The sequence below is a fragment of the Chrysemys picta genome, chromosome 1, assembly GCF_011386835.1.
Source record: "Chrysemys picta bellii isolate R12L10 chromosome 1, ASM1138683v2, whole genome shotgun sequence".
Classification (NCBI taxonomy): domain Eukaryota; kingdom Metazoa; phylum Chordata; order Testudines; family Emydidae; genus Chrysemys; species Chrysemys picta.
In genome coordinates this window covers 103,009,255-103,032,992 of record NC_088791.1, presented here as the reverse complement: position 1 = coordinate 103,032,992, position 23,738 = coordinate 103,009,255, and the positions used below count along the sequence as shown (strand labels likewise).

The following is a 23,738-nucleotide window of genomic DNA, read 5'->3' as shown; positions in this document are numbered from 1 at the left end:
TTATATGATATATAGACTTATAGAAAGAGACCTTCTAAAAACGTTAAAATGTATTACTGGCACGCGAAACCTTAAATTAGAGTGAATAAATGAAGACTCGGCACACGACTTCTGAAAGGTTGCCGACCCCTGCCCTAAGAGAAAGAGTGAGAATATTGTGCTAATGAGCCACAGAAACATTGCAAAACATATGATGGGAATAAAGGAAAGGAAAAGATCAGGCCACTTTGCAAAGACATGCAATGACAGAAAGTTAAGTGGACAGGACTACTGACTGCATCTGCAAAGCATTCAAGGGAACTTTCCAGCTGTTGACAGCTGCTGTGGGGACATAATTAAACACAACTGAAAATCGATGACCTGTGACTTGTTCCAGCAATGCCAAATGACATAAGCACATTTTCCCCACTCACCCCCAATGCAACCACAAACATCTGTTTTATTGCTCCCGGTATCAAAAGTCACAGGGATCTCACCTGAAAACCTGCCCTAGCCTGCAGTTCACTCATACTCCATCATCTCCTCCCTTGCTCTCCCCACACTGTTTTCAAAGTTCAGAGCCTCTTTGGCAAGGACAGCCCAGGCTGTGTGTGTGATGGAGAACAGCAGGAAAAAAGCAGACATCCCCTCGTAAAGCATCCTTTGCCTGAAATCCCTTCAGTCTTTCGTAGCTTAGAGGAAATGTAGGACTTGATAATGAGTCATGTGCTCCTCTGGGAAACTGGAATGATTTCAGAAGAAAAGGAAAAACTTTTAAATTGGATTGAGTATAAGGCCAAACCCAATCCTAAAGGGGGCGACTCCAGAGACAGGACACACTGTCCATGCAATGCAACCATCCACACTGGAACTGGAACATAACGATGGCTCGGAGGCCTAAGGAGTGTGCTGGAAAAGACTCAGCTCCTCTATTGAAATGGGTTTACCTCAGCTACCATGGTGACTGGTATGGTATGGTATGGTATGGTATGGTATGGTATGGTATGGTATGGTATGCCACGACAAGGTATGGTATGGGTGGATAGATAAATACTGATCCCCTAACTGATACTGCATTTGTCTATATCGCTGAACTACCTTTGCACTCAGTATGACCGGCATGATTTGGTCCAGGATTGAAATAGTGAAGGGTGCATTAGCAGAGCTGTAGAAGAACCCCAGAACTTGAATCACAGGGATGCCAACGGTGAAGGCTGATATGCATCAGCAGAGCAGTAGGCAGGGTCCTATGGCTGTTGAAGTTGCAGGCCAGGTGAACTGGCAGATCTAGGATTACAGATCGCTCCTGAAGAAGGCTCTCACTGGTAAGACACACTCAGCCATCCTCACACACGCTATCACAACATCCCTCTACAGAAACACACTGACCTCACTCCCAACATACAGAAACGCTGAAGCAACCTCAAACGTCCGGTGCACACATTGATACAGTCACCAAACACACTGACACACGATCCTCTGGGCACAAACTCCCATCCTGACAGAGCCTCACGTATACACACCGAGGCCCTGATTCACATTTACACTCAGACTTCTTTGCACCACGCTGACAGCCTAAGGGGGCCTTCACGTGAGTGCTCGAGTCATGCTGGAACGCTCAGGAATGCCATGACGACACCTTTTTGGGCAGCCAGAACAGTGTTCCCGTACTTTTGCTGGGCCAGGGCCAGGCAGCTCTTTTCCCTCCCCAGCTGCAGAGCATCCCCTGAGCCAGCAGGTGATGGTACTGGACCCAGGAGCATCGCTCAGTGGTGGGTCAGTGAGGAGGGAGGTGGGGATGCTGCAGGCAGAATTGTAGAGGGGAATATAGGAGCTGGAGCCACTAGGAGCCCGTGATGGGGCAGAGCTGGAGTCAGGTAGCAGGGCTGCCTGGATAACAGAGCCCCTCCATGGAGAGCAGGAGACAGGCACAGATAATGAGAAGATAGGAACAGGACAGGCTCTGCGGGGAGTCAGCCTCTTCTTCCCTGGGCCTCTGCCAGCTCCCCCAATGGCCCTATCTTCTTCCCAGCTCCCTCTGTTCACATGCCAGGCCTCCCATGCCCTGCATTCTGGCACTTCCTTTTTTGGCACTTTTTAATGTGGATTCAAATGTAGTTTACTGACAGTGCAGTATAAAGAGGTCCTAATGAGAATCAGGCACACATTGCCCTCCCTATACACAGCTAACAGAACCCTCCATGCCCTGTGCCCCACAGCCCCTGCCATGGCCTTACATATGTACAGTCACTTGTGTTTGCACACACACAGAGCATCCTCTCCTTCCTCTTCCTACTCACATGTGCTTTCCAATTGCTCCAGCATTCAGGCTGTAAGAAACTGCCAGCCTTCATTCTCCAGGAACTCACTTTCCAGTCAATGAGAAAATGACAGTGCAAGAAAACAAATGGTCACCACCAATGGGATCGTCTCAGGTCTGGGTTACAAACTTCTCCGTCATGTTGCACAGCTACTTTCCAGCAGGTGTATAAAACGACTGCATCCCCTTTGCGGAGCACAAACACAGTCTGATGTTCACAGAGAGGGAGTTTTATGGGGATGCAGGTTTCTGGTGGGTTGGTGAAGCAGCCAGAAAAGTGGCTGGAACATAGATTTTCACCCCTGCCTGAGTGAGCTCGATGGCCCATTTGTCACACAATATGTGACTCTGGTGTGTTGTTAGATCCTGGGCTGCTCCTGGATGCCTATGTAGTGGTTGTGGCCAGGAGCGCTTGTTTTCTGTTAAGTCTGGCGAGAAAGGTGCAACCTTTCCTCCTATGCAAGGATGTTGCCACAGTCGTCACCCGCCTTAGTTGCCTTGAGATTTGATTGGTGTCATGCATTCGACGGGCGACCACATCTTGAGACTACCGAGACACTGAGGCTGGTGCAGCACGACATAGCCTGCTTATTAAATGGAGTTGCACATGGGGGAGCCCATTAAATTACAGTAGTACGCTGGGTCAATAAGCAATAAGTAGAATTCAACATGTTGGTTTTACCAATATTGCTTGGGACCTGGGCCTACTGACACAGCTGAAATAAGTCCAGTAAAGGGGCTCCATGTTTACGTGCTTTCATCAAAATTGGACTGAAAAAAAATCAGTCTCCACAGTCATTCAGCACTGGCCCTGCTGGTCTAAAATACCACTCATGAGGAGAAGCCCACAAATGCGGGGTGTCACAGTTTCAGGACTTGGCAATGTAAACCTGTGTTCTCTGTGACCCACGTAGGTGTCCTCCCCACTAATTCCCAGTCAGGTGCTCTGTACTCAGGTACACTCCAAACTACTTTAACCCCTGACTACACTTCACACAGACTGAGACACTTCAACTCCCTGTCTGTCCTCTCCACACTAACAGCTCAGTAAAACCCATCATTCGACATGCTAGCAAAATTTGTCCTTCCCAGATGTTATGGGCATCCCAGATCCCTGACCCAAAGTTCAGAAGTCACAGAGATATGGTGTAGTCTAGTAGAGTGAGCACAGGGCTGAGAACCAGGCATCCCAGAATTCTAAACCCAGCACTGACACTGTCTTATTATGAGGCCTTGGGAACATTATTTAAAGTCTCTGTAAAATAGAAATAATAATACTACCCACGGACCTACCTCATCAGGGTGTTGTGAGGATTAGTTATGGTTTGTAAAAGGCGACTGAAATATTAAGTAAATTGTGACACTGTCATGCTCCTGAGGTGCACACGGAGACCCTGAAGATGAAAAGAATCCCATTTCCTTCCAAATGATTCAGTTTACATGAGAGAGATTAAGAATGGTAATGCAGCAGTGGTCACCACATTCTATCCTATTCAGGTTCTTATTTTGCACTAATCGCTGTGGTATCTGAGTGCCTACATGTTGGCCTACAGAGCCTATACACCGGGGTGGCCAAACTTACTGGCCCTCTGAGCCGCATACAACAATCTTCAGAAGTTCGAGAGCCAGAGCACACCTGCCAGGAGCCGGGCCTTGCGGCTTCAGCCCCACTCTCATTGAAGCCCCGAGCCCTGGCAGGTGCGCCCCGCAGGGCTGAAGCCCCGAAACCCCTCTCCACTGGACAGAAGCTCCTGTCCCCCCACCCCCCACTGCAAGGCAGAGGTACCGAGCTCCCTACCTCCCCCACCCCCACAGTCTGGTAGGCAGAGAATGGGGAGGCAGGGGGAGGGGGACTTGCGAGCCACACTTTAATGGTAAAAGAGCCACATGTAGCTTGTGGGCCACAGTTTGGCCATGCCTGCTACACACCATTGCTTGGACAATGAGAGTGTCACATAGGGCTTGCCATGTCCAATCAGACCACTGGTCGGGCTATTTCAGCACCCAGAGGTGGCTGTTAGACTGAGAGGAAGGGAATCTAAAGATCACATAAGAACATAACATAAGAACATAAGAATGGCCATACTGGGTCAGACCAAAGGTCCATCCAGCCCAGTATCCTGTCTGCTGACAGTGGCCAATGCCAGGTGTCCCAGAGGGAGTGAACCTAACAGGTAATAATCAAGTGATCTCTCTCCTGCCATCCATCTCCATTCTCTGACAAACGGAGGCTACGGACACCATTCCTTACCCATCCTGGCTAATAGCCATTAATGGACTTAACCTCCATGAATTTATCTAGTTCTCTTTTAAACCCTGTTATAGTCCTAGCCTTCACAACCTCCTCAGGCAAGGAGTTCCACAGGTTGACTGTGCACTGTGTGAAGAAGAACTTCCTTTTATTCATTTTAAACCTGCTGCCCATTAATTTCATTTGGTGGCCCCTAGTTCTTATATTATGGGAACAAGTAAATAACTTTTCCTTATTCACTTTCTCCACACCACTCATGATTTTATATACCTCTATCATATCCCCCCTTTCACACACACTTTCAATGTAAAGTGTATCCAATAAGCCAGGGACATGTCCCAAGAAGCTTCTTACCAACTTTCCCCCCAACTTCTGAGGCCAGTCCTTTGCATAGTGGGGTTGATAATGGTGGCTAGCAGTTGACTGCACTTGGAGGGAGAAGCGAGATCATTTTGCAGGCCTGCTTAAAAATATTAAGACCTTCTCTGCCAGCATTCTGTATTTGGAATCCATCAGTGCAAAATGCCTCACAGGAAGGTAAAAAAAAGTCCATAATGCACTTGGCTAAATGCCCTTCACTCCCAGCATCAAGCTTTCAACACATGACCATCCCTTCTATCCATGGAAATAGAGAACACCACAGACATTACTACAGCAGTTTCAATCACATTGCGGACAAAGCTAGAAGATGTCTGAGGTAATGTTCTTGAGCCACCAAAAGTGCATCAATACTGCCAAAAATCCGGTACCTAATTCACCACCAGTGCAACGCCACCAGCAATAGTACTGGTGAAAGCTGAAGTATAGACAGATCTCAGACATATTTACCACTGTTGTGGCCCTAGTGGGTTAGACCAGAAGTGCTGGTGGTAACAAGATCTGAGCCCTGTCTACACTGAAACGTCCACCATTTCTGCCACTGGTGAGATGTCTGTATTTCTGCTATGACTGTTCATTCTGTTGCCTTATCCTCCCAACCACACACGGTCTGTTTGTCTGTTGTGTCCTTTCTGACATGAGATTGTGAGCTATCTGGGAAAGATACTTGCCTTCTTTGTGTACATTACCTAGCACAATTACCTTTGATGTACGTCCTTAGCTGCTATTGTAATACACAGAACAAATAGTTATAATGATTGTGAAGCTGCATCAGTGGTGAATTATGCTTCCAATTTTTCCTAGTGTAGATGCACCTTCAGGAGACATGCAGGAGAGGCTATCGCTGATATCAAGAATAAAGCATAGCAAACCAGACCTGAGCTGACCCATAACATGTGCACATATTGTGCTATCCACTGTGTGTGTGTGGGGGGAGGGGTTTCTACCTTTCAAAGGAAAGTAAGACAGAAAAGAAATCAGACAGACAGCATCCTTGGAATATATGTAGGAATATATAATCATGCTCTCTCTCTCTCTCTCTCTCTCTCTCACACACACACACACACACACACACACACCATAATTTATCTCTTCCTCCTCCTGTTTGACATTATCCTCTGTTCTAGTATCATAATCTGTTGCTACGGAAACAACTATGATGTCACAAAGAGAGGATTATGGATGCCTTGAACAGGAAGAAAAGGTACATTATGATGGGAGAGAAAAAGACACCTACAAACAGCTGCTGAGCAGGAGACATTCCAGGAACAACAAATGTGAAATGGAAAATAAACAAACCAGTGGCGCTGATGGCGCTGTAATTGGGAATAGAATTTGGCCAATCATTTTCAAAATAAAAAAGTGTTTACAGTTTTTGCCCCAAGAAGCAAAAAGCATCTGTGCAAAGCTGTTTAAGCATTTTCAAAAACTAGTTTTTCTCAGAAATCTTTGCAAGTTTCCTTATGCAGGATATTCTCTCAGCCTGACTGATTGAGGCTGGGTCTCCCTCACACCACTACACTGAGTGTGTTTCAGAACTCCCGTCAAAAGTGCTGGCATAATGCACCTGTAACAATATGACTTATCAGTAGGGATCTTGTTGGTTGGCTGCCATCTTATGGGTCCTTTTGATCTTTAATCAGAAATAAATAGAGAAGCTGTTTCCGAACCTGTTTCCAAGACACTGATAACTCAGAAGAAAATGCTCTTGAATACTTATGGGACAATGTCCTAACAGATAAAGCATCACCTGGGCTATTAGTTGGTGTCTGCTACCAACTGCTAAATCACACTAGGGAACAGGATGACCAGCTCCTTTGACACCTATCTATAATGTGTAGGAAAAAACGTGCTATCCTGAGGGACTTCAATATGAGTGACATATCCTGGAGATCTCATGCACCCAGTACTAAAACATCCTTTCTGAACATTATAGATGAGAATTTCCTAACTCAAAAAGTGTTGCAGCCAAGACAGGGGAATTCTATATTAGACCTTGTCTTGACAGATAAAGAGGGACTGATCACAGAATTAGAAATTAATAGTAACTTAGGTACAAGTGACTCATAGTCTTAAGACAAGAAAGGGCCATCATGATAATCTAGTCTGACCTTCTGCACATTGCAGGTCACAGAACTTCACCCACCCACCCTCCCACCCTTGTAGTAGACCCATAACCTCTTGTTGAGTTACTGAAGCACTCAAATCTTGATTTAAAGACTTCATATTCCAGAGAACCCACCATTTACTCAAGTTCAAACCAACCAGTGATCTTGACTTGTACAAGCAGAATGTAGTCCAGACTAGGGATATATATCCTTGGTGCTTTAAAAGGGCCAATTTTACTCAGCTGAAAACAAAATGAGCCATTCATCTGGAAGGAAGAATTTTAACAGAAAAAAAAAGTAAATAATAATCGGGAATTGTTTAAGAACTTTACTTTACTAGATGCCCCAAAAGCCACAGTCACACAATTGAGGAAGAAAGCCATATTGGTTAAAAAATCAACATGGTGTAGTGAGCAAGTGAAGGCAGCGGTAAAAAAATAATATATATATATATATATATATATATATACAACAAACAGAAAAAATAGGAAGTTGATAGTAATGAATATACATAAGAAGCTAGGAATTACAGAAAATTGATAAGGGAAGCAAAAGAACACAAGAATAAATCTATATCCAGCAGTGTTAAGGACAATAAGGAATTTTTAAAATATACTCGGAACAAAAAGAATCCTAACAGTGGCATTGGTCCTCTACTATACAGAAATGGCAGAATTATCAATAAGTATCAATAAAAAGGCACAAGTGTTCAATAAATATTTATGTTCTGTATTTTGGCAGGGGGAAAACAAGTGATATACTCATATTATATGCTAGCACTTTTTCCAGTCCACGAGGATTTTAAACAGCAGCTACTAAAGTTAGACATTTTTAAGTCAGCAGGTCCCGAGAAGTTGTTTTTAAAAAGCTGTCTGAGGAGCTCGCTGGACCATTAACGTTGATTTTCAATAAGTCTTGAAGCACCAGGGAAGTTCCAGAAGCCTGGAAGAAAGCTAACATTGTGCCAATATTTAAAAAAGGAATATGGAATGACCAGCTAATTATAGACCTGTCAGTCTGACATTGATCCTGGGCCAGATAATGGAGCGGCTGATCTGGGACTTGATTAATGAAGAATTAAAGGAGGGTAATATAATTAATGCAAATCAACACGGGTTTATGGAAAATAGATCCTGTCAAACTAACTTGATATCTTTTTTTTTATGAGATTACAAGTTTGATTGATAATGGTACAGCGTTGATGTAATATACTTAGATGTCTGTAAGGCATTTGACTTCGTACCACATGACATTTTGACTGAAAAGCTAGAAAGATATAAAATTAACATGGATCACATTACATGGATTAAAAGCCGGCTAAATGATTGGTCTCAAAATGTAACTGTAAATGAGTAATCATCATCAAACAAGTGTGTTTTTAGTGGGGTGCTGCAGGGATCGGTTCTTGGCCCTGTGCTATTTAACATTTTTATTAATGACCAGGAAGAAAACATGAAATCATCACTGATAAAGTTTACAGATGACACAAGAATTGAGGGAGTGATGAACAATGAAGATGACTGGGCACTGATACAGAGCAATCGGAATTGCTAGGAGCAAGCTGAATGCAATCTAACAATATGTATTTTACTATGGCCAAATGTAAATGTGTATATCGAGGAACAAAGAATGTAGGCCATACTTAAAGGATATGTGGGCTCTATCTTGGGAAACTGTTACTCTGAAAAAGATCTGGGGATCATGGGGGACAATATGCTGAGCATGAGCTCCCAGTGTGATGGTCAAAAGGGTGAATGCAATTCTGGGATACTGTGACAAAGTCCCTCCTCTACCTTGGTGGGTCCTGCGCTTATTGGCGGATTTGCTCACTTCACAGATCCACCCTGTGGGTCAGGAAACAGTCCAGAGACCGTCCCCTCTGGTAGAAGCTATAGTCCAGGTCAATTCCTCCTGTGTTTGATCAGGAATTGGGAGGTATGGGGGGGAACCCGGGCCCGCCCTCTACTCCAGGTTCCAGCCCAGGGCCCTGTGGACTGCAGCTGTCTATAGTGCCTCCTGTAACCGCTGCATGACAGCTACCACTCCCTGGGCTACTTCCCCATGGCCTCCTCCCAACACCTTCTTTGTCTTCACCACCGGACCTTCCTCCTGATGTCTGATAACGCTTGTGCTCCTCAGTCCTCCAGCAGCACTCCCACTCAGCTTCTTGCTCCTCACACTCACTTCCTCTCCTCTGGCTCCCCCTGGCTTGACTGGAGTGAGCCCTTTTATAGCATCAGAGGGGCCTTAATTAGAGTCAGGTGCTTAACTGCCTCACCTGACTCTTTGCAGGTTAATTGGAGTCAGGTGGTCTATTAGCCTGCAGCAGCCCTGCTCTGGTCACTCAGGGAACAGAAAACTACTTATCCAGTGACCAGTATATCTCCCTTCTGCTACTCTGCTGTTCCCAACTGGTCTGGGTCTATCACAATACATAAACAGGAGAATCTTGAATAGATGTGGAGGGGTTATTTCACCTGTATAGTTGGCACTGCTGTGACTGCTGCTGGAATACTGTGTCCAGTTCTGGCTCCCACAATTCAAGAAGGATGTTGAGAAATTGGAGACAGTTCAGAGAAGAGCCACAAGAATGATTAAAGCAGTGATACTCAGACTTCAGTGGTTCAGGAGCCAAATCAGCAATCAACATTACCCAAAAGAGCCACAGTAGTGTGAATGCGTTGTTTCATTTACTGTAGTACTATATATTCATATTTAAACAGTATGACGGGGAAATATATTATTCTCACAGCAAAATGACTGAACAAGTATTATTATTGTATCAACTGCAATTGATTAATAACATAGTAAAAGCATCTGATTGGTTAATAACTTAGACTGGTTAATAATTAAATCACACAGTGTTTTAATATTATATGCTCCAAAGAGCCGCAGGGGACACATTAAAGAGCCACTTATGGCTTGCAAGCCTCTCTCTGAGTATCACTGGATTAAAGGATTAGAAAACATGCCTCAGACTGATATACTCAAGGAGCTCAATCTATTTAGTTTAGCAAAGAAAAGGTTAAGGGATGACTTGATTACAGTCTATAAGTATCTACACGGGGAACAAATATTTAATAATGAGCTCTTCAATCTAATAGAGCAAGGTGTAACATGATCCAATGGCTCGAAGTTGAAGCTAGACAAATTCAGACTGGAAATAAGGCCTACGTTTTTAACAATGGGAGTAATTAACCATTGGAACAATTAAGGGATGTGGTGGATTCTCCATCACTGACAATTTTAAAACCAGGGTTGGATGTTTTTCTAAAAGATCTGCTCTAGGAATTATTTTGAGGGGAGTTCTGTGGCCCGTGTTTTACAGGATATCATACTAGATGAACAGAATGGTTACTTCTAACATTGGAATCTATGAAAAAACCAATTGGATTACATCCAATAGCAATAAACTCACTAACCTAAAATGATAAGCAAGAAGGACTCTTTCTTGTCCTTCTAGGCAAGCATAAAAGCAGAGCCTCATTGATACAATGGCAAATACATTGGTACAGCTGACCTGATGTTAGAGAAAAGAGAATGTTGGGACCAATGCTGTCTAAAGCTATCCAGCTTTCATGCCCTGCACACCTATTTACTAAGTCACACATACACACACACACACTGGATGGACCTCTAGATTTTTATACATTTCAATCATCTGGCCTGATCATGAGAATGGGGCAGACAGATGGAAAGGAGAGATTATGTGACAGCCATACTTGCCTTTGCCGCATTATGTGCAGACGTAAGATTGCAGAAAAATTCAGCATTCAGGGACTGTAGGGGTCTTCCAGTGGGTCTGTTTGAATTGCTTCTGTGTTTGAGCCCTCGATTTGAAATGGCTAATAGTAGTGATGGGAGAACCCCAAGAATTTCAGTGTTAGGAATCAGATCAATTAAACCGCCAAAAATTCTAATACTTCACCAAAGTTTACCCAGATTATATGAACTTCTTGATCATGTGGAACTGGATTGGGAATCTCCCGGGATTGGAATTTCTCATGCAATAGCATTCCTTTTGCTTCCATTCCCAGCTGGAGCCAGGAAGTACAAAAATGAAAAATAACGGGACAGGGAAGTTGCTAAATGAACTTTGTTCAAGTTTTGGACCAAGGTTTGGCTCCTAGTTTACGTGAACCTATTTGCCTTTCAATAGTTTTCCAGGATCAGGAGAGCACAGTGGGAAACAAAGCTGATATTTTGATGGGGGGGTGAAATTTGAGCATGTCCCTTTAAGCACAGCCACTATGTCCCGATGAAGTTGTCAGTCTTTAGAGGAGTTTAGTGAGGAGCTCTGCATTGTGGAAATGTTATTCCAGATGACCAAACCTTGCTAATCCCCTTAAGTGTAAAGACTGTAATGAACAGGAAACATTGCTGCCCTCCTGAGTTTCCTGGGATTGCCAAGCATCCTGGAATATCATTGGGTCTGACAGAACATCATCACCTTGTGGTGTGACTATTTTATCACATTTTAAATGTGGCAGCCTTAAGTGATCTCTTTACCCATTCTCCTTCTAGAGGCAGATGTCAGTGCAGACACTGGAAGCTGACCAGGGAAGAGAAAGAGGCGTGATTAAAAGCAGTGCTCAACTTTTCTAATCAAATGGCCCGTTCAGTGGAACCTGACAGACACTGCTACATTACCAAACTGCTGGGGAGACCTTAAAAATACAGAGCTAAATTCTGTAGTCCTCAACTCAGCAAAACTCCCACTGACTTCAGAATTCAGTCTATGGGGCCTGATTCTAAACTCACTTACACCAGTGTTAGACCTGCGTGACTCCATTGGTTTAAGGGACATTACTGCTGATTTACACCTGTTGTCAGTGAGATCAGAATCAAGCCCAGAACTGGCTGAAGAGGCTTGGGCATGGGGAAGTTCATAGAGCTGCTGCCCTTTTTGTACCCACATTGTAGGTAAGTAGAGGACTTCATTCTCCAGGGCTGACATTCCTCCACTGGCTTGAAATTCACCTGGAGTCGTCAGCCAGTTTATAAAATACTTTGAACATGTAAAGAACTACACAAGTGCACAGTGGGAATTTATTATTAATTATACCAATAAACAGTAGGGTTTATTTATTCTTTTTAACCCTGACTTTTGATTCTCTAAGGTTATAAGTGTGGATCTGGAAATGTACCTCACATCAGGCTATTGGAACACGGGGAGCTCATTTACTTCAGTGTGACTCCACTAGCCTTAATGGAATTACTCTTAGTTCAGGTCCCAATTCAGAAAAGCATCCATATTCGGGAATGGCGCCTAAACCCATGCTCAAGAGTTTTCATGAATCGGGGCTTTACCCTGGTGTGAGAGGAGAATCGGGCCCACTCTCTCCACCGGTCAGCTGTAAATGCTCACAGGAAATAAAGTGCCTTTGCTTTTTCTATGCTATATACACACAAACTGAGCAGCTGCTGACTTGGAGGAAAGTTATCATTTGGGTCTGAATGTAGATTTTTAGAAAGGTTAAAAAACTGAAATAATCTCTATAATTTTTAGGCCAACAGTTTCAAAAGAGGATGCCTAAAGTTAGGCTCCTAAATCCACATTTAGGTATATAAATAGGTAAGGGGCCCTTTTTTTCTAATTAGGGTTTACTTCTCTCTTTTTGTTATGCAGGAATGTTTGTAGCTGGACTGGTCCTTAATAAAGAGGTGGATAAAGTAAATACATCTTCCACTAAAGCAACAAATAAGAGACAGCAATAATAATAGTAATACACTGAACTTACAGTATACAAATTCCTTAGTAAAGGTGAGTGGGTCCATTTACAAATGGACTAAAAGGCACAGAGCCTAGGTCAATGGGGCTGCTCATGTGCTTAAAGCTAGACACATATGTAAGTACTTTCCTGAATTAAGGCCATAGATTAAGGGTGGAATTTTCAAAACACACAGTCCTGGCCTAACTCTATTGCATAGAAACCTATTGATTTCAATGGGAGCAGAGTAAGGCCAACACTGAGGAAAATCCTACTCTAACAGTCAGGTCCAAGGTCACACACCAAACCAGCTCCCAGACACTTGATCTTACCACTGGTCCATGCTACCTCATCCTGACATGGAATAGTCTCTGCGAGTCTGAACACAGGGATGCTGTACTCACATCTGAACTACAGTTTTCAGTAACCATAGAGTGAGGGGCTCTGCAAATTTCTCATGTGGGGGACCACTTTGTGAGACACAGAGACTCTCACAAGGACTTACCTCCACTCCCAACACCCCAATCATCCAATGGCTTGGCTCTCAAAAACCTTCACTCTGGAGACTACCAGAGAGGTTCTCCACAGCTACCATATGCCAAAGGTTGAAAACCAAAGCTGTGCAGTGGCCCAAACTTATAAACTTGGGTAACTAAAAGTAGGCACCTAGATCCAAGCCTAGTCTCCAAGTAAGTGGCCTAATTTGCAGAGGTGATGAGCATTCAAAATACCCATGGAAGTAAATTAGGTTTTGTGGATACTCACCACTTCTGAAAATCAGGGCAATCATTGAGATACCTAAAATAATGAATAATAATACTACCCAGCTCTTATATAGTATTTTTTTTATCCATGATCTCAAAGAGCTTTACAAAGGAGGTCACTATCTTTATCCCCATTTTAAAGATGGGAAAACTGAGGCACTGGGAGGGATGGTGACTTGCCCAAGGTCAACCTTTAGGCACCTAAGCCCCTATTCTGCAAACTGACCATGATTTTCAAATTTGGGCCTGATGCTGCACACACTTCTGGATGTGCTTAACTCTGCACATGTAAGGTGAGGAATCCAACTGAAGTCAATGGGGTTTGTCACTTGTGTTAACTTAAACCGATGTGTAAGCCCAGGCAGGAGCCAGACTAAGTCTGAAGTGTGTCCAGTGTGCACATTCCTGCATTCTGAGGGGCTGTTCCCCTCAGAATGCATTGTCTATCGGCCCGCACTATCCTAGCCCTTACAGGGTTTCTTCCATTTCAGAAAATAAAACAGCATCTCTCACCCATTACATCTCAATAATATTTAATCATTGGACATTTCAGTATGATAAAAACAATAATTATAACTGGAGGAGGTTTTCTGTTATCTTGGAAACAACCATCTCTTGAGCTAATAAAAACCTGTGACTTTGGTCCCAGCACTGATTTAGCTCAGGTGATGGTTATTACCTCATAAACAGCAAGCGCCATTCAGTTATTATCTTAGCGCACAGAGTTTTGGGGCAAAACCGTTCACAAAGTGCCAGTGGTTAATCCATTAAAAATGATCACATGTTGCCTCTATAAAGTGCCTGTCCCAGAAGCGCTGGGAAAACACTAGCCAATTAAATAGGATCTGACCTTAGACATGTTCAGGGTCAGAATTTCATGCCTCCAATGACCTGATCCTGCAAGGAGCTCCCTGTGGGCAGACTTTCTGCCAGCATGAAGCTCCATCAATGTCCCTGTAGTGGCTAGGTAGAATTTATAGAAAATACAGATATTAATTCTATAAGCCACCCACACATAAAACTACTGACACTGCTGCTATTAATACACTGCAAATTGCAACAAAGTTGTCAAAGATAAGTAATAAGCAAAGCAAAACAGCATAACACCAAAACAGGAGGCAATAATCATTCTAAAAAAAAAGGTTAAAGCGAATTAACATCCCTTTATGCTGTGCTCTGAAGGCTGCCAATCTCAGGTGCTGGTGAGCCACCCAGGAAAAGGCAGGTGAAATTCACTTCTATGCAGAAGGCTGCACAAAGTCTGTGCACCACTTAAGTCCAGCTTATGCACCCTTAAAATAGGGCTTGAGTGGAACTTCAGTGGTGCATAGGCTTTGTGCTTGACCTCTGCACAGGGCAGAATTTCACCCAGCAAGAGTATCACAACTGATTTGAGCAGTAAGTTCGATATAGGGTGAGACGCCATCATCTCTGAGTCATGGGGCCAGATGCTCCACTGGTGTGACTCAGGATAGCTCTGCTGAAGCCAGGGGAACTACACCAGTTAATACCAACTCCGAAACTGGACAATTGATTTTTAATGCCAGAGAGGACCGTTATGCTCATCTAGTCTGACTTCCTGCTTAACACAGGCCATAGAACCTCACCCAGTGATTCCTGCCTTTAGCTCAATATGTTCTCCAATCTCCAATAAGATTAAAGCAACTCAAAACCAACCCAGATGCTGAACGTTAGTTTTAGTTGCCTTTCTATTTTTATTCTGCTCGGTCTATTTTATTTCCTTCATTTTACCCTTTCAGTTCTAAAAAAAGAAAAGGAAAGGCTGGAGAACAGGAACATGGCAGGTGAAATCCTGGGTCTTCTGAAGTCAATGACAAAACTCTCCTCGATGTCACTGGGGCCTATGTATTTACTTATTATGCACTGTATGGCTCACAAGAGCTGCTACTTGGACCAGCAGTATTCAGAAAGGTCTTTGTACATAGCTCATTTAAACAGAGATGTATTGGAATCGTTTAATAAATCCTTTAGGGTGTCACATTTTCTAACAACATGTTTTTGTAAAAGAGCCGTACTGTTGGGAAAAATATTGTCTCACATATTCCATTCTCCGTTTTGGTGGTGGTGGTGGGTGTGGTGGGGTATGTGTGTTACAGTAGTGATCCATTGACAGAGCAAGAGTCAAACAATAGGAACAGAGGAGCTGTTACATACTACAGCATTGATCCAACACCTCTGCTATTGTGCTTCCATCAATGGCCTAAATGTACCTGATGCTCCGGAGGAAGGCTCCAGAGAGCCTGTGATATGCAGACTATCATTTCTAGAAGGAAAGACCAGAACCACACACTCTCCTTTTAAGATTAGATTCACATTCCATATGCAAGTAAATACAAGTTTCCATCCATGCCTTATAATGTGTCAAGGAACTCTGAAGAATTCTCATGACTATTAGGGAGGACACAATATCCATTAAACCCTCCACCCTGCAAAAACAGTCCAACCCACAAACCTATTTTAATGCAAAATTCAATCCCCTTTGTACCTTATGTTGACTCCTGAGAGTCGGGATATTACAGATTTGCCAGCTTTAAGGATTGGGATGTCTTAATAGGCTGCAAAGTTTTGCTGTGGGACCTTCCCTGCTGCAAGACGGTTATATATGGCTCCAAACAGGCCTTCTTTATAGGTTGTTGGGTTTTTTTCAATTACCCAAGTGCCGTGAAGCATCTGAAGTGAGAGTGCAGTAACTGCTAAACTCCCGCTAAAAGCCTCAATGCGTCACCACGAATCTAGAGAAGAATCCCGTATGCTGGCTCCCACCAGGCTGATGTCCATTAGACTCATTCTTCCTGTAATATTTCACAATTGGGGATGGTGCCATGTACTTTCGCAGAAAGAATGCTTAATGAAACATTTACAGAAATGAGCACAGTTTTCCACAAAGGAGATAAAGTAAAAATCATGTTCACTGTACCCCTATAGACACTGTTCATTATTCTATCCTCAGATCAAGGTGGTAAATGGGACAGTAAACTAAATGTCCCTCTTCTGGAGACCTGGGGGACAATATAAATGAACATGATCTTGATAGATTCATCCTACCCCACCGTGGATTTTAGTCCACATCACAAAATCACTGCATAATCCAACCTGATTAGTAGACTCTGTTGCAGAGAGGACTGGATAGGGACAGCAGGCACTGTGATGCAAGACAGGCCTAAGGTGCATTGGACTAGCTGTGTAAGGGGTCCAACCCTGGAACAGCAGGGAACTGATTTGGTCAGGATTAAAATGCACTGGCAGTGCTACCATCTGTGGGGCCCCAAATCTAGACTAGCAGAGAAGTGAGGCAGGTAAAGATTTGGATGCCCTCACACAGCTGGGAAGTATGGAGCCCAGGACAGGAACAGCAGGGAATCATGCAGGTCAGGATTGAGGTGCAATGCCACAGCAGGGTGGGCACCTACTTGCCTCTACTGATTTCTGTTAGCATCTCACTGCCACAAGCCTCACATCCAACCATGAACATGAGCATTTCAAAAGAAAGACTTTCCAAACAGAGACACTTCTTTTCCCTTGGAAGGGCAAAGCCTGCTCCTCAGTTCTTCATTCAATGGCAAGTTTATTTTCTAAAACAGACCTTGAGCGTCCAGCAGAGGGCGAGTTCAGGATTTGTTTAAAGAGAAACATTATTTCATTTCATTTCAACACCCCAGACAGTTCCAGCTGACTGTAGCCCCTTTTTACAGACACAGTTTAATAATAAATGTCCCTCATTGCTTTGCAAACTCTCTTTTTTCAGTAGATCTGTTGCATTTGCCTTTCATTAGCTCAAACTGCAGGAAAAAATAATGGCTACATTAAACCTATGCTCTTCAGGATCAGGGAAGAAAGGACTGGAATAATACTTATTTTTGTTGCCTATAAACAATCCCCTTTGTTTCTTTTAGAGTGCAAATTATTTACAGGTCATACAATTTTAAACCACCCTGAAGCATCCTAGCCATCAATAAGCACATCGGTAACGTTACACCGTCAGGAAAGCTGGTTCATTTAGAACACTCCAACTAATACTAGATTTTCTTCTCAGATAAGTTTTATCAGACACACTACAGATAAAGTATTGCTTCCCGCATGCCTCTTCTCCTGCCAGACATTAAAATCTCCCTTGCTATAAATCGATCGTCAAGACATTTCTGTATAAAATAAAATAAACTGGGGATTTCTATCCAGTTTATATAAATGCTCTCTAACCAATTCTCAACCAGAAAGAAGGGGGGGGAGCGGAAAGGAAGGACATAAATACAACGCTAGGTGATTTAAATTAAGCCGGATTTATTTTTAAACACGAGTCCTAAATAGAGAGAGAGAGAGCGAGAGAGGAAGAGAGAGAGAAAGAGAGAGATTTAAAAACTGGAAAAAACAAAGTTCACTTTCAATTTTCACTGCAATCCCCGGTTGGATTTGAGTAGAAACTGAAAGAACTGACAGTCTGCTGCTAGATTTTTTCCCTGACATATGTGCCTAGATATGCTATATTTTTTAACCTAAAAATATAGTTGATCAGCAAAACCCCAAAGCAAATGCTTTCTGGAGTACAGGCTAAAGGAATAGGGTGTTCAGCCCTTGAATTTAAACTACATTTCATACACATACACACACACACACACAGAGCAATTACAGGGCAATCTTAGTCAATTTCATTGTTCGGCTCGGCACTGAAATGGACTTTTCCACCCATTCCCTTCGTGACCACGGACCGAAATGACCAAAATAAAATAAAATAAAATAAAGAGGGGTGAGGAATTTTACAGACAATCATGGGTGGAGGGGAGGAAGAAATGGAGAGCAAATTAAAACCAACCTCCATTCAAATACTAAGAATACTCATTTTTTAAAAAGGCAGAACCATAAATTTAACCTCACAGCATCGACAATGAGCTGTGCTATACTGTTGATTTCAGATCTGTGGTTATTTTCTTTCTCTTTTTTTGGTGGGAGGTGAGGGGTGCCTGGTGCCAAGAGATGGCCAAAGGACAGGGATGGGGAGGGGTGGAAGGAAATAAAAGAAGCTGCCTTACCTTCGTACATAGGGGCCATCGGTGCAAGAATGTGTTATTCATGGCAAAAAAGATATTAAAACATTTAAAAAATGAAGCGAGATCTCAGCCCCCCAAACTCAATACAAATCTGCCATCTTGAGCCTGTGTCTCTCCGTATAGTCGAAGCTGCCAGCCTCCTGCATCACCGCCTCACTTCATCAGGGGGGAGACAGAAAAATCCAACCTTGATCCTGTCCATCTAACAAAAACACCACCAAAAAAAGGAGTAGGGAGTGGAAGAGGTGTGGGGAGAGTCGATGCACAGTGGACAGGTCAAGGGTGGGGGGAGGGGTGGTTAGAGGCCCCCCCCAGATTTGGGACTTTGGGGTCGGGGAAGGGGGACTCGGCCGATCCCCCTAGCTCTCAGCTCAACATGTCTGTGTGTGTTGGGGGTTTCTGCAAAAGTTGCATTGGAGGCGAGAGCGAGAGCGAGACAGAGACAGAGAGGGGGAGAGAGGGGAAAAAAGCAAAGGGAGTTTGCAAATAATCAAATACCGATGGCACTGATCGCAGTTTCCCAGAAGGAGAGAGAGAGAGCGAGAGAAACCCTCTACTGAGATTATGTGGGATCTTGTTTAACAACACATTTCAATCAGGAGAAAAAAGGAACAGTCAACAGAAGTTGGTGAAACAGTTCTGTCTCCCTCTCTCTCTCTCTTTACAGAAAAGAAAAAAAAAGGCAGCTGATTGAAGCTTTGCCATTCACTGGCTGTGGGGATCATATAATTTGAGCTGATGTTTTACAATAGCATGGAAAATTCCTACCTCTCACCCCCCTTCCCCAAATAAATCTTCTGTTCCCTCTAGGCATTTCACAATCTGTTTTTCTGACAAAAGTTCCGGGGATTTTTAAGTCCATTCTTCCCATTTAAGTCCAGTTTTGTACTGTAAATATTTAGAGGGTGCATTTAAAACAAACATACATTGTTGCTTTCAGAATTATTCATTTTAAAGAACCACATCAAATAAGTGTTTACTTATGGAGACTGACAGCTAATGACCCTCCTCCTGTTTTCATTTTAACAGATCCATCTCTTTCCCTCAGTTATTGCTGGGGAAATGCCAGTCCTCTCAAAATCATTTGTTATCAGCATGTTGACATATGCTGTAGGTAAAGCCTTTATTTTCTAAGCATCTTTCATCCAGTGGTTCCTCAGTACTTCACAAAGAAAGGCAAATAACCGTATGCCCATTATACCAGTGAGGAAACTGAGGTACGGAACGGTTAAGTGACAGCAAATTCTATGGCAAAGGTGGAACCAAAACTAGGACCCCGATTGTCCAATAACCCCTGCATGGGTCTGCCCACACAGAGCTCTTTGCAAGATCAGGGCCTGGGACCAGATCTTCACAAGCGCTCAATGGCTCCCATTTAGGCACCTAAATGAAGTGGCAGGAATTTTATAAGTGCTAAACACCCAACAACTTCATTTAGGTGCCTAACTGGGAGTTGAACTCTTTTGACAATCTGGTCCTTAGTCTTCTGAATGGCTGTCTCCTACTCTAGGTCCTGGACACCACTGCGCCTTAATTACAGATTGTCACCATCCTCATTTCCTAAATCATGGTTCCCGTCTTCTTAATCCCACAACTCTCTTGTTATAATTGGAGGTCATTTGTCTGTCTAGGTCACTAATATTTATTACATAAACCTGTTTCTACATCCTGCTTCCTGACTAGAACACCAGCTAGTGGGGTGCATTTCAGGACTGCTGAAGCAAACGTGGAATAATTCTGGAGGGTAGCAGAGGACAGAGGGAAGGGAAAGGAGTAGAAGTTAGGGGGGATGGGTTCTTTTTCTGGCTCTGCATCTGCCTTGCTGTGTGACCTCGGGTAAGTCACCTCAGTCTGTGCCTCAGTTTTCTCAGCTGTAAAAAGGGGATAATAGTCAGTGCTGTGTGAACGTGGAAATGCCGTTTTCCCTTTTTTCAGTTTGAGCTATATTGTAGCCCTTGATTTCCGCATGAATTTTACTTTTGCCAAAGCCAAAATGACACATGAACTTGAAAACTCAGGGGACTTTTGCTAGGTTTTTTTTGTTTTTTGTTTTCAAAATTATGAAGTGAATTGCATTTTGACTGAATCCAGCAGAGCAGCCATCTTCAGGGCTTTCCCTTTGTGGGTCACTAGCTAAGTATGGAGAGTTTCAGCTACACAGATGTGGATATTAAATACATACACAGGCATTTAAAACCTCTTGCTTCAGGCTTAAGTCAATTTCTAACTCTTGAGGTTTAGGACAAGACCATCCTGGGAGACAGACTATCCCACATCTGTAGGAGACAGTATACTGGACTAGCTGGACCATTGCTCTGACTCAGAATGGTAATTGCTACGTTTGGTTAGGATTTATTAACACTACAAAAATAACCAGACCTGATCCTCTGCTGGTGTAAATGGGCACAGCTTTAGTGAAATCAGTGGAGTTGTGTCCCTTTACACCAGTTTAGGATGCCCCTTCTCCCCCCCATTTAAACACTGCTGAAAGTAAGCTTGTGACCTGATCATATTCTTGCCTGTGTCGGCAGAAAAAAATAGTTCTGCCCATGGCCCAGGTCATCTCCTGGATATAGCACCTGGAAAAGGCCCCCACCACATGTAGGCTACCCCTGCAATAACACTGATCTCCTTCCCCACTTCACACAGAACCCCCTCTGGAAGTGTCTCCGTGGTTTCTAGGGGCAGAATGGGCTAGAGCACAAGAGGCACCACTCTTTGCTGCATCGTTCCCCTGCTCTCCCCTTAGGAGGCAGCAGAGCTCAGACCTGTTTTACCTCCCTCTGGGTTCCTTCCAAGCTGGGTACACCACAGAGGGACCTAGCCACTGTGGCTTCAGCGGCCCCTCCGGAATGGTTCCAGGCTCTGCATGAAAAAGTTTGCCCTTCCCCGCGGATGCCTGAGATTCACAGGCCTAGGAAGACACCCTGCCACTCAGATTTGCAGGCCCTGAACCCTGCCCACCAGAGAGGACCCTCCTAGTGTATTTCTCCTCTTTAGCCCCTTCCCACAGGTTTTCCACAGAAGGCAGAGATCTAGTGTATGTTAGGAAAGCATATCCGAATTTATTGTATTATGTATTTTTATATGTTGATTGCTTTGAATTTATCCTAAGTGCCCCCGTGCTCTGGATACTTTTACAAATAGATAATACTAATAAAATATAGTATTTACATAGAACCTCATGAACTGCCCAGGCAATAGCATTATCAGTTTTGTCCAGCATGACTCATAGGCAATAGCAGGAGATACTCAGTCTGAGAAATGGTCTTGTTAGGGCACTGGACTGTGACTCAGAAGATCTGGTTCTGTTTCTGGCTCTACCACGCAAATTCTGGGTGACCTTGGGCAAATCATTCCATCTCTCTGTCCCTCCGTTTCCCCATTATGGGGATAATCATTTTTATCTGACTTGTCTATTTTGACTGTAAGCCCTTTGGCACAGGGACTGTCTCTTCCTCTGCCTTTGTACTGCTTGGAGCCTCTTAGTGCTACAATTATACAAATAGTAATAGGTTCCTAGTCTAAAGTATGGATACAACATGTTTTTCTGCCCAGAAATGGCAAGAAAGCTAAAAAAAATATTGTAACACATCTGTTGTTTTGGGTGGATAATCATTTTTAAACATGGTTGTAGGGTTTCATTCACATACATGGGGTCAGAACATGGTACATGGCGTGAGGCAAAGCCTGATCAAGTCAATGGAAAGATTCTCATTGACTTTAACGGCCCTTGGATGAGGCTGATCGCACAAACATAGCAGTAGAATAAGAGCAGGATGCAGCCATTTGTGTTGTAGCTGAGCGGCAGACAACACCACTTTGAGTTCTGGGCTCACTTCCTGGTGGGGCCAGGTGGTGATCACAAATAGGCCCCTGGTAAGGTGTGTGGAGGAGTGATCAACAATAATCTGTTCTTACTGGGTTACGATCTCAGCTGTTTGGACCCATCTGAGACGCACTGCCAAAGCTCGTCTCAGGGTGTGCACCAGGTTGTGTGATGCTCCCTGGCAGGAGGACAGCTGTGAGTGCCAACCTGTGATGAAGGGGAAGCAGGGTTAGCAACAGTGTAAGCTCACTGCTGAGTGGGGTATGGTGCTGTCCTAGGTACAACAGATATCTGGCTGTTCCCATCACTGGCTCTTTGGCCGTGAAGAGAGGACCATAGTCAAGTGGGAGAGGCTTGTCACAAAGTGCAGAAGGGCGTGGCAGACTAGGAGAGTGTTTATGCCCTCTAAGGGCTAGGGCTGCTCACAGTGAGGATATGGGACCTGCTAGCTAGAGGAGTGATGAGAGAAGCTCCGTGTTTTTGGAGCTGGAGGAACAGGGTGCTAGTCCTGGCTCAACAGGTGTGTGTGTAATTTACCTAGGTCAGTAACTGAGCATTGTCTGCAGACATGGATAACTAGAGGGCCTCTAAGCAGCATCTCAGGAGAGTGTTGCTCAAGTGGACATGGGGCCCTCTTCTACCCCTTTCAAACATTAATGCTACTGTGGTGTGGGCTGCTCTTCCTTTGCCCCTCATTCAGGCTGTGGCACCGTAATGATGGGGTCTAAATTAGCTGTTACCACTCAAGAAAGATCTTGGAGTCATTGTGGATAGTTCTCTGAACTCATCCACTCAATGTGCAGCAGCTGTCAAAGCGAACAGAATGTTGGGAATCATTAAGAAAGGGATAGATAATATCATATTGCCTTTATATAAATCCATGGTATGCCCACATCTTGAATACTGTGTGCAGACGTGGTTGCCCCATCTAAAAAAAGATATATTGGAATTGGAAAAGGTTCAGAAAAGGGCAACAAAAATTATTAGGGGTAAGGAACGGCTGCTGTATAAGAAGAGATTAATAAGACTGGGACTTTTCAGCTTGGAAAAGAGACAACTAAGGGGGGATATGATAGAGGTCTATAAAATCATGACTGTGTAGAGAAAGTAAATAAGGAAGTGTTATTTACTCCTTCTCATAACACAAAAACTAGGGGCCATCAAATGAAATGAATAGGCAGCAGGTTTAAAACAATCAAGAGGAAGTATTTTTTCACACAATGGCAGATGAAATTCAGTGTTGATAAATGCAAAGTAATGCACATTGGAAAACATAATCCCAATTATACATATACAATGATGGGGTCTAAATTAGCTGTTACCACTCAAGAAAGA

The 23,738-nt window shown here is 43.6% G+C and overlaps 1 protein-coding gene across 9 annotated transcripts in view; it reads right to left on the bottom strand.

The window, feature by feature from the left end:
- Positions 1-19,086, bottom strand: part of HIPK2 (homeodomain interacting protein kinase 2) — a 201,101-nt gene extending 182,015 nt beyond the window's left edge. For 5 of the 9 annotated variants that reach the window (XM_005296409.5, XM_065565588.1, XM_005296405.5 and 2 more), the window contains exon 1: positions 18,557-18,749. In XM_005296409.5, coding sequence (XP_005296466.2) covers positions 18,557-18,598 — 42 coding nt within the window. In that variant the 5' untranslated portion in view covers positions 18,599-18,749. Of the gene's footprint in view, positions 1-18,556 lie in introns of all 9 variants that reach the window. The other 4 variants (XM_005296408.5, XM_065565575.1, XM_042851603.2 and 1 more) reach the window with 4 other exon arrangements.
- Between the last annotated feature and the right edge of the window lie 4,652 nt (positions 19,087-23,738).